The sequence below is a fragment of the Xiphophorus hellerii genome, chromosome 22 (genome assembly GCF_003331165.1).
Source record: "Xiphophorus hellerii strain 12219 chromosome 22, Xiphophorus_hellerii-4.1, whole genome shotgun sequence".
Classification (NCBI taxonomy): Eukaryota; Metazoa; Chordata; class Actinopteri; order Cyprinodontiformes; family Poeciliidae; genus Xiphophorus; species Xiphophorus hellerii.
The window spans coordinates 24,938,973-24,951,053 of NC_045693.1; the positions used below are offsets into that span (position 1 = coordinate 24,938,973).

General features: G+C 40.6%; 1 protein-coding gene across 7 annotated transcripts in view; it reads right to left on the reverse strand.

The window, feature by feature from the left end:
* ehbp1 (EH domain binding protein 1) overlaps positions 1-12,081 on the reverse strand; it is a 166,820-nt gene that overhangs the window by 74,158 nt on the left and 80,581 nt on the right. For all 7 annotated transcript variants that reach the window (XM_032553699.1, XM_032553703.1, XM_032553704.1 and 4 more), the window contains 3 exons: positions 9,869-10,651; positions 6,834-6,875; positions 6,557-6,703 (listed from right to left, as the gene is read on the reverse strand). In XM_032553699.1, the coding sequence (XP_032409590.1) occupies positions 6,557-6,703; positions 6,834-6,875; positions 9,869-10,651 (972 nt within the window). The remainder of the gene's footprint in view (positions 1-6,556; positions 6,704-6,833; positions 6,876-9,868; positions 10,652-12,081) is intronic.

The window sequence follows — 12,081 nt, forward strand, 5'->3', positions numbered from 1 at the left end:
GCTCTTGTCCTGCAATTTAGAGAGCTGTCTTTCTCCTGCCCGTTAACACACACACGCTCACACACACACTCAATTTAGGCTCTGCCTTTGATCTCTGCTCCAGTCTATTCAGTCATGACACATACCCTCTCACTCCAAGACACGCGCGCAAAGAAACTCCCCACCACACTATTTAGTTTCATTCGGGGCACATTTTTGGAAAAAAGAAAAAAAGGGAAAGGAGGAGAAAAGAGGAGCGAGAGAAGGAAGAAAAGGGGGAAAAAAAACGAACAGAGAGAATAAAGGAGTGGCAGACACATTCAAACAAGGCCTGGAGGAAAACTATTACTGCAGGAAGAAAGTTAAAAAAGGCAAAGGACAAGAGGAGGAAAAAAGAACAAAGTGTGGATGAAGGAGCAGAGTCCACAAAGCCATGTCAGAATTTTAAAAAGCAGCACCATCTTGTTCTGCATGTCGTGTACAGACAGCACCTTACTTCTCGCCTTTTAATGGAATGACTGACGAGCAGAAAGGGCAAAAGGAACTGTTGTAAATTGTTTTATTGTTGTTGAGACTTGTAAAGAGTATATCACACTCTTTAATATGATTGCATAGCTGCCAATTAGTGAAAGCTTTAAGTTGTTTTACACTCTGTCAATAAATCAAGTTTATTTGTATAGCGCATTTCAGCAACAAGGCAGTTTAAAGAGCTTTACATCATAAAAACAGAAAAAATGTCATGAAAACATCATAAAGTTACCAATCCTGAAACCACTACCAAACATTACATTTTGTCGAGTGCCATATTCCAAAATATCCATACACATCAAATATGTTGGTCAATGTTCAAGTGATTGTGAGTCGAAAGCAACTCTAAACAGGTGTCTTTTGGGCCTTTAATTAAAGAAAACAGTGTTTCGGGATGTTTAGCAGTTTTCTGGACGTTTGTTCCAGATTTGTGGTGCACAGAAGCTGAATGCAGTTTCTCCACCTAAAGTGCAAACAACCAGAAAACAAGCAATCTGAACGGTCTCTGACAAGAAAATGAGAAGAAAACATATTTTGCACTGAAACAGAATATATCTCGTATAAATCTAATAATTAAAATGAAAAGAAAGAGAAACTAAAGTGCAGACAGCAGATGACAACACCTACAGGTCGAAACAGCAGAGACCCAGGAGCCCGCTCCACTGATGAGGACGGGGAGGCGGCTGGGGCGCTGGTCGGCAAAAATCAAACGGGACCCAATTATAGGAATCACAACGAGTCAGTGAGCAGGGGAACTCTCTTACCTGGAAAACACCAAGGCATGTGTGTGCACTCCTTAAGCAAGCGCACACACTTTTTAAAAAGGCCACAGGTGCTAGATATTTGCACAAAACACACACCTCATCGCTTTACAATTTGGGTTTTTTTTTTTTTTTGCAAAGAATTACACACAGTGCAGTTCACGGGCACACGTTCATCCCAAACGTAGTGTGGATCCTGATAATTAGCCTGGCCAGGCCGCTGTGAAATTACTGTTCTCATCTGCTAATGGATGAGAAGACCTGGAGCGAATAGACGCAGACACACACCAACTTCTCTATTAAAATTAGAACAGTGGGGAAGACTAAAGAGCAACACAAAAAAATTGTATTTAGAATAAGACAAGAATAAATTCATGGCACTAGACTAAGAGATGCACCGATCCACTGTTTTCACTTCCAATACCAATATTTAAGGGTTAGTATCGGACGACGCTGGTCCGACACAGAAAAACAGCTGAATTGACTTAGAAAGTTTCGTTTTTTTAAACGCAGACATAAATATGTTGAATCACAAATTTATCCATAACTCGGCACCAGTACAGCACACTTAAATACATTTAAATAGCTTGACAATACAACATATAAAAACAACACAACTTAATGTTGTTCAGTCAAGTGCAATTAGTAGTACAACAGCCAATGTAAAACAAATAATAAAGAAACGGAAACTGAGACCAACTATGTTGATCAAGCATGTAAAGATAAACTGTGACAAGCTTTCTTTCAAATGGTTTAAAAAGTGCAATTAGAAATTCTAAATATAATGTAAAATAAATAAAGCATGATATCGCTCAACGCACAAAGCATAGTACTGACTGAATAGATCTGCCCTTATGGTATATATGGCACATTGCCATAGATACCTGATCAAGACTTTTTTTTAAATATTGGGATTGATACAGATATTAATATTGGATCGGTACATCTCCGATCACAATCTTTAAGACATCCATACCATTCACTAGTGATGTGTTGTAAAAGCCACTTATTGAATCAAAGTTAGATGGAAGGTGCATGCCCTTAAAAGGCCAACGAGGCGAAGGAGCAAAAAGCAAAAAGCAACTAACAGAAAAGGGCCAATTTGGGGGAAAAAAACCAAAAACCCATTGAGAACAATTTAAGCGATTAGAACAAAAAGACACTGGATGAAAAATCAAAAACAGACATGAAAGAGGGAGAGAATGAGAGAAGAGTAACCGAGCAGACAGGCAGAGAGAGAGAGAGGAACCCAAACCTGTGACCTTAGATGAAAGAAGCAGTCACTGTGGGCTACAATTAAGGATGGCAGGAGGGAGAACATAGGTCAGGAGAACTACACAGACTCACACAACTGCAAAAGCATGAAACATCCCGTCACAATGGCCGTGGATGTGTGGATACACAGCATTGATAGAAAAAAAAAACATGAATTTGATTTAACAGGGGGTCTCGTAAACGTATTCACATTGTGAAGCAGTACAACCAAATGTATTTATTGGGGTTGTATGCAACAGATTAACAAAAAGATCTACATATTTGTGGGGAGAAAGTAGATCAATATCTTTCACCCCAATTCCATGTGTAGTACTTTATGGTATTCCTCTAATAGTGTTGTACATCTACAGACTTGACACTGGGCAGACCTTTCTCCTCAATCGTCTAATCATCAACTTAGATGGAGACAATCTGTCTATATGTACAGTACAGACCAAAAGTTTGGACACACCTTCTCATTGAATTCAATGAGAAAGTGTGTCCAAACTTTTGGTCTGTACTGTATATTTGAGTCTTAGTAAAAATTCTCAGTTGGGTTTAGGTCTGGACTTTCTAACAGATGAATATGCTTTAATCTAAACCATTCAAATGTAGCTCTGGTTGTATGCTTAAGGTGTAGGTGAACCTTCAAGTCCAGGCTGAAGTCGCCTGCACCGATTACAGTTTTCTGGCCAATCAAATTTCTCTCACGGCAGAACAAAAGGGACAGTGGCGGATTATCAGGCATTTGTGGAGGAAGATAAGGTCTGTGGACAAGACTGTTTTATATAAGGGAATCAGCCAATTGTAAAAAAAATTAAGGGAATCGGAGACGATTTATCAGTGCACCCCCTACTTTTAATGTCTTTCTCTCTCTTCCTTACTATTCAGTAAAGGATAGTTCACATGGCAAAATTTTTATGCTTATATTTGTCCCGATTTTTTTCCTTCTGATAATCTTACAGGCGCCCCAATTAGCGGGATGGCTCATTAAAACAATCTCAAGAGATATTTCTGCTGTGTGTGGTGTGTTAACAGTGATCCGGTCCGCTTGGAAGGACGCTGGGGTCGCTCTGATATAAAATCAACATGTTTGATCGTCTTTGCCTGATATCGTAATGTCTGCTGCTCTTAGGGGAAAATCGAGAACGCAGCCTGTTGAATGTGATGTGTAAAACAAAACAACCGAAATGGCGAACCAGAGAGTCCAGTGGATGTCGCAGATGCCTTTTTCTGTTGATTTTTCTTTGTTAAAAATAGTCCACAAACTATTGTCGTTGCTTCTTCACAGTTGGACAGGGCTCTGTAAGATGCATTCTGCTTGGTACATAATTTTAAAAAAATAATCCCGCTTTAAAATTCTCCAGGTCTCCGTTCCTGACTTGCTTCCTGTGTTCTTTGGTTGTAATTACACGTTGCTTTACGTTTAATAAAATACCTCGAAGGTTGTGGTTGTTGTACTGGAGGTTGTCACAGATCTGAGACTTTAGTCCCTTATTTACCTGTTTGATGAGTGCCGTAAAAGGCTTTTCTAAAACGTTAAGAAGCTTTGAGATCAGATCAATTAAGTGAGGCCTGTCTCTGTGGGTTTATGTAATGCAATCATAAGGACAGAGGAAGCATTCATAATGGATTTCTTTTTTCAGCAAAACCTTAAAAACCCTGAACAGTGAGGCTCTGAGTAAGATATGAAGATTGCTAATAGATTAATAAACGTGCAATCAGACTAATTTCTAAATTTTACTTTGAAAGCAGCACCTCTAAAACAGCTAACACAAGGACCTTGCTTTATCCCACATTAGTCACTTCCCTCAAAGAAGGAGTCCTGCTTTAATTGAATTAAATTATACCTTATGCATGCTAAACCACAAAGCACCTACTTAGCCAGATGGAGAGGTAAATGGGAAAGGCTTTTGCCTCTCCAGCTGATAACGACGACACACACATGCACACCCCTACCAACACACAAGCCCACACACACACGCACACACACAGTCATGCTAATCAAAACAAGACATCAAGTAATCTAATCTGAATCACTAACAATTATCAGCACATTGGCCCCGAGGCCAGGCGTATTCCTTTGATCAATGTTTTCTATTAAAAAAAGTGTAAACAATTCAATATCGCCCTCCCCCCTCCTCTTTTGATTCCTTCCCTTATGCATAGTGAGGGGATATTAGCCAATTGTCCTTGGAAATGAGTCAGGAAATCAACCCGGCCACTTTAAGGAGCTAATCTCACTAAAGTCAGATATCTTGCCGCACAACAAGGGACCGAAGAGGACCTTTTCTTTCTTTTTGTCACTGAGGAAATACACTGGTGCCACAGAAGCTTTGAAGACGTCTTTTAATTTGCTCTTTTTCCTCCGAAGACTTTCAACCAGCACCAGTCCTAAGAAGGTCCTCACTTATTTCCTCTCAGATTATTCCGGAATGGTTATTCCTGTGGCCGGCAAGCAAACACCAGCACACAAATACACACACACACACACACACGCCTATGAGCATACACACGCCTACATGCGCACTTCTGAAAAACATCTAATTCAAGGGCATATTTCTCTTTAAGGATTCCAGCGGCAAATGCGGAGGCCAAGCGGCTGTTGCCTTTTAGATATTTCATTACCAAAAGGTATTTATTTCATTTTACCCTCAAATCCCTTGTCACTTTATTTTTTTTAAAACTTCTTTGCATTTGGTTTTTTTTTTTTTTGCTGAAATATTTGGAAACGTGACAGAAGATTGGACCACGGTGCTTTCCCAGGGTAACTCCTGGTTCATCAGCATGCCCCTTCCTCTCAGTATATTATGTTCAGTGAAGCGTGCTCAGTTCAGAGCCGGCAATTTCAATCGCTGCGTTTCTAGTCTAGTTAGCTTCAGTACAGCGATTCTTCACCCCTCCCAGCACCCCCTTTTCTTAACCGTGAATGTACTTCTGCTGACAGCTGTCTGTGGACTGCATTTGCTCGGCGCACTAAGGAAAAAGTGAAGCCGGGCAGAAAATTTAGTTAGTCATATAAATTGTCAAAAATGACCAAAGACAGACTCTGTAGACAGAGTTGTGTTTCGAGAGAGAGCAAGAGAGAGAGAGAGGAGACAACGAAGAAGTCCATCCACATTTGAGTTTCTTCCTTGCTGACGCGTTCAGGTTGCGCCGCTCAGCCGCCCATGAGAAAACCACAGCTGAAGGTAATGAGGGAGAAGTCGTCTCTCTTTCTAAAAGCTTGTTCAGAAAGTGGTCTGCCAGAGGATGAGACAGTTTATACTGGATTTTCCGTCATATTGGATGCGTAGCGAGCAGCAAAAAGAGAATAGTGGAGCTCAAGAGACTGGTGGATGTACACTTTGCTTGTCCTGAACACTGACGTATAAAAAAGTCAAAAGAAAATAAAGCAAAGGTATTTTTCTTTTGAAAATAACCTTTGCTCTCAACAAAACTAGAGTTGAGTGTCACAAATTAAAAAAAAAGTGTCCTTATAAACTTATTTGCTTATTTCCAAAAATAATGGATGAATCGGATTAAACATCCCAGTGAAAATATAAATATAAAAGTTTAGAACAAAACCCCCATCAAACAATTGACTAAATGAAATAACATGGTCAAAACAAGCCCTTTTGCACAGGTTCACTCACTTGTTTCCAGGCGTGTTAACATAAACTTTAACAAAAGCAAATATGAAAGTATTTAAGCATCGCTTGAAATGCAGGATCGAATGGGCTTCTACACTTGGATACTGACTTCTAGTTTTTAGAAAAACAAAATCAAATGCACCCAACATGTATGATAAAGTTATTGGTGTTACAATAAACTTTAAGATAAAAAGTATTTAAACATTTATCAAATGTTTCTGGTGATACAGTCAGAGTCTCACAAACACAAATACTGCTCAAAAACCAAAAACCTCTGTTATCACATGTAACTTTCAGTCCACCAGTTGTTTTAACTTGAGGAATGTTGTTGAAGTACAAAGAAAAATTTGTCTGGCTTATAGTAAACATGAGAACCGTTGCTTTATTGCGGCGATAACTTACATCAGAGATGCCTGAAGTCCTGTTTGGTGCTGCGACAGCCGAGTTGGGGACGTTCTTATTCCCAGCCTTCATGGCGGCGTCTCTGCGGGCCTGCTCCAACAGGAGCCTGGCTCTCTCTTTCAACTCCTCTTGACGAGAAAGTACTTTCTACAAGCAAATACAAAACATGAGTAACTAATTCAAATGTTTAAATTAGTCGTGTTTTGCTTTGTTCCAAACATTTTAAACGAGCATATAGTATTTAGTTTTGCAGTCGGATCAAAACAATTTGACCCACCTTCTCAGCTGGAGGACTTGATACAGATGCAGGTGATGGCTCCTTTGAAAAAGAAAAATGCAACATAAATGCAAGAGCCTATAAAATTCTGCTTTTAAGATTTATGCTTGCTTATTTCAAACCAACAGCACAGTCAAAGTCTTATCTGCCATTTGCCTACAGCAGAAAGTAAAAAAACCCAATCAGCCGACTGATACTGATATATATATATATGTTTTAAAGTTGTTAAATACATAGGTGAAGTTGCTAATTCGGCAACAGATTTATTGGTACACCTGGAGTTTTAAGATTTATTTTCTTTAAGAAACAACACTTGATGTTTTAATAACCATAAGTATAAAAAATATCCTGCGTTTTCAATTTTTAGAGTCGATGCTCAAGTTTTCTGTGAGTCTCCCTGCTGGAATAAACCACTGTGGCTTTTTTGTCAAGACATTCCACACCTCATATAGACTTTATGAGGCGTGAAACTATGTGGAAATAAATAGGGGTACACCTATTGCAATTTTTTGGCCAATCGCCGATCTTTAAAAACTCTAACCTGCTGATTCAGATTTTGGCCAATACAAAGTTTTGGTCTGAAAGCTAGTTAAATATAGGGACCTTGGCTGGTAGATAAGGTCGGTGGGTAATTATCGGCCCATATAGAGCTGGACGATGTAGCCGAAAAACATAACACAATATAAGCGCTTCAAGTCAGTCGATACTGATAATCATTAATTGGTTTTTTGTTTGAAATATCTGAAATATTTTCCAAACTGGTGGTGCGACCTTTCCTGTTTTATTCACAATTTTCACTTCAAATGAAAGATTTTTTTAAGCAGTTATGAGGCACAGGGGATAAACCTGACACTCCTGATGTGAAAGTTACTTAATAGTAACTGTAAGTTATTCAACAAGTTGTTGCTAGGCAACCAAAGAGTGAGTAAGTTAGTAGATGCCACCAACCTTGTTCAGCTGGCTGCGAGAGGCGGAGTGGCTAAAGCCTTTCTCTGCCTACATCCCCCAGAATCCTGTACAGTTTTGGATCAGTTCTATATATTGTTTATTTTATCAGACATTTTACCTATTGATATTGATCACGTGTCGATTGTAATATATATTATTGATTTATTGACCGGCTCGAGGCTGAATGAAAGAGGCTGGTGCTGATTTATTGGTGCAAACCTATATGAAATAAGTTTTAAAAGATAAAAAAAAATGCTAAAAATTATCTTAAAGGGTTTTAACCCCATCAAGCAGGGTTTTTTTTCACTGCAATGTGGTAATCTTTTTTAAGAATTTCAATTAAACTTGGAGAAAGGTGATGAGGCATCTCATGAAGTTGATAACAGCACATCAAAATAAATAAATGGATAAATAAAAATCTCTCCCCACAGCCCCCTCTTCCTGCCCCGTGACCTTTTAGGTTGTAAACAATCAGCAGTAATCTGAGGTTAACCAATGCAGCCCTGCACCGAGTGCGTTTGGTTTGTGCGAGCGGGTGCACACATGCGTACAGGTGTGTGTCAGAGTGTAAGACGAGATGATGTCTGCTCCGTGCAAAGCATCGCCACGCCTGAGCGGTCACGGCACAAACTGTCATCAACTGCAGGGATGGGAAATATAATGAAAAATATAATGAAATGTCAAAGCAAAAGAGGGGGAGCGGGGTTCTGTTGGGCGCGTTCGGTAGTCGCCACATGTTAAGGGTCCCGATGCGTCTGGTTCTTGGCAGCAAGACAAGTGACAACAACATCTAATGGAGAATGGAAGAGAATTTTTCAGCACGGTCATCTCTGCATTTGTATCAACAATGTTGGACGGATTTGAAGCTTAGCGAGCGCCAGGAGGAAATGAATGTTGTACGAATCCTCTGTCTTATGACTGACGGCGCCGAGAAAGTTTCAATCAAAGCCTGGGTGCAAGGATAAAAACATGAGCAATCCATTTAGGGCCCAGACAGGTACCTGCAGGTAAACGCTGTTGGAATCTTAATACCTGACTTAAGTAGCGAGAATGAGTTTATGAAACACAGACTGCTCCTGAGGTTAAGGTACAGAATTTATGTATTCGTTTTGAGGTTTACTGAATCAGATACCTCAAAGCTACAACTGCAAATCATATGAGAAATCATTGGGACTCTATGTGATAGATCAATACAAAGTAGTGCAAGACTGTGCAGTGAGAGAAAAATTCAAACATCTAGTGTTTTGGTATTTATTTGTATTTAATCCCACTGCATCAATCTTGAAGAGCAACCTTTTACTGCATTTACACCACCCAGTCTTTGGGGGGTAAGTCTCCAACAAGAAACACTTTTACCCATTCTTAGTGGAGGTTTAAGTTGAAACCATCCCAGCAGAAGTAGGTTTTCATTGAACCCGTACTACTGTAGCTCTGGCTGTATGTTTAAGTTTGTTCTCCTGCCGGAGGACTTCTTATGGCCAACAACAGCTTCCTTCTTAACGTTAAGGCCAGATTAGAGGTGTGCATGAGTAATGGCTGTCCAGATAATAGTTACCTGAGCAGTTCACTGCAAAAACACAAAATATTGCCAAGTATTTTTGGTCTAGCTACTTGTGCAAATTCCTTTGTATATTTGAAATAAGTCTTGTTACAAGCGAAAAAGATCTTCCACTGGATCCAGTACTTTTTCCTCAATGTTAAGAAATTACAGACTTAAAACAAGCTGTACCTATATCTTGTTGAAAGGTTACTTTTAAGTCAGTTTTGTCGTATTTCAAGTGTACAGGGACATTTGAACTAGAAACCAGACCAAAAATACTTGGTAAGATTTTGTGTTTTTGCAGTGCTGGTCTCTGCAGCTTCTAGAGTTACCATAGACCTCTCGACTCTTCATTCATTTTCTTTATACAATACAATTTTGTACCACTCTGTGCCGCCCCATCAAACAAAAAACCAATAAAGTATATTGCAGTTTGCAGCTGCAGTGTGGCAAATTGTGGTGAAACAAGTTTAAGGCATGTGGAAAGCAGCATTGCAATGCAAGAGTGCAAAACACCAAGTCAAATATTGTGACTAGGTGGCTTTACCTGTTTGATGGGGATATCTGTGTGGTTGGTTGGGGAGGATTTGGTGTTTGAAGCTGGCTCTGAATCTGAGTGACGCAGACTAGCCCTTTTCTTTTTAATGAGGTCAGCATCCCTGTTATAGGAGAAGTGTGATAAAGAGTTTCCTCTCCTTGTAGGGGACGATGGTTCGCTACTTCTCTCTCCTCTATCCTCTAGCACCTCCTCATTGCATAGTGTTTCCATCTCCAGCTCTCTCTCCGCTCTTTGCGGTAACTCGCAAAGATCTAAAGTGTTGGCTTTGAGCAGACCACCTCTATCCTCGGACACTTGCAGGGGCACGCGGGCAGAGTTTGTAGCTGTTGCAGCCAACGCCGTACGCGGCAACGGGACCGGCGGTGACGACTGTAAGGACCCTGCTGCTGGGGAGCTGGTTGAGTCTACTCCAACTTGTTGCTCCATTGTCTCCCCTTTGCCGGCCTCGGCACCGTTGGATTCAGCGGGAACGCCGGCCGTAGATGAAAGGGGCTCGACGTTGACCTGCCGATGTTGCACGTCGTTCAGTTCAGCGTAGAACTTGTCCTGGTCTATAGAGGCGTTGGTGTCCGTCTCGAAGTCGCCCACTTTGTAGGTGCTGCGGCTGCTGTTGGCCTCTATCTGCACCACGTTGAGCTCCTCGCCAGAAAAATGGGCCCTTATCTGGTACAGGTAGGTCATCACCGTGAGCTTGTCGGGAATAGCAAGGAGCACCATGTCGGATGGTTCCAGGAGACGAGAAATCCCCAGACTCGCAAAGCCATCATATGCCTACAATAAAAAAACGAGAAAACAAGCATTAAAAAGAACAATTTATTCTCCATAGCAACAATTAAGCGACAAAGAAAGGACTATGATGGAGTCTGGTTTCTTTTTTCGTATACTTGGTACACAGAATGTAAGTGTGTACTCTATATGTTCATGTGTGTTTGGGAGTGAGAGACACCGCTGCCATGAGTCCTGACAGGTCATGTCAGGGTTGGCTGTCCCCGATAAGAGACGCAGATATCCCAAGACAGAGCGCCTAATCCTAAAGTGTGTGTTTGTGTGTACACACACGCGCGCGCGTGCCGAAGTGCGTCTTTATCGCTCGCCTACATCAACGTGCCCGCACTCTCCGTCACGCGTGTAATTGGTCTGATTAGACGCTGATGAGAAAATACAGGTGTGATTATCAAGCGACAGACGAAAACCAATCCCCCATCACAAGATAGACTGAGACACAGAGAGAGGGGATGAAAACCATTATCGCTGCCAATGACAGGTAAATAAATAGATTAACAGCAGCACGCACACATGCCACCCCCAGTTCCTGCACGCACACACGGCCTCCCCATCCATCTCTCCCAGGTATCACAGCTTGTATCTGGTCTGCTTGATAGTGTTGATCTAATTCCAACCTGTTGCGAGGCACGTTTGTTTTACTGCCTCTGTAGACCTCCCTACTCCATCAATTGCTCCGTTTCTCCCAGACTCTCCCACTCTGGAGACTCCTCTTCTTTTGACCTCCTGAGATGCATCTAGAGGAGCCTCCTTAACCTTTCTCAGCCCTGTTCTGATTTAAATTCTCCTCTTTCCCGCAAACACATTGTTTTTTTGTACCTTTCTTAATCCAGAGGAGGGCATTATTAAGCATGTATGACATTTTATTAAGCCTTTGCTTTGCATTCATTACTTATACCTGCAGGTTGTCTAAGAAAGTAAAACACAATTTAGAGACAAATGCTGATGCACAAAAGCCAAAAATGCTTTGTTCCATCTAAAATGATCCAGTTTAACCTTCACCAGTCTATGAATTTCAAAGTAAAAATCAGTGATGGGCACACTTCTACTAATTTCTTCCATTTAGCGCTTTTGCTAACTTAGAAAATGCTTAGCACACTTAGCTTTATCTAAATTAATTTTTCCTGGTTACATTCCTAAGGCTCTAAGTTACTTGGCTGAATAAAATTTGACATTTGTGTTGAAGTTTTGATTGTCGACAGTTCAGAATTTTCAAGTTTATCTTCGTGCTCTTATTTTGAAGTGGGTGAAAAGTGTTTACACAGCAGTTCTGGTTTCTATTCTCACGTTCTCTCTCTTTTTTTCCCCAAATAACTAATTCAAGCAAGAAACTTACAGGAACAAAATATATGGACAAGAAATCAAGATATACTGTAAACATGAATACGATATCTAATGACATTACAGAACATGTATAT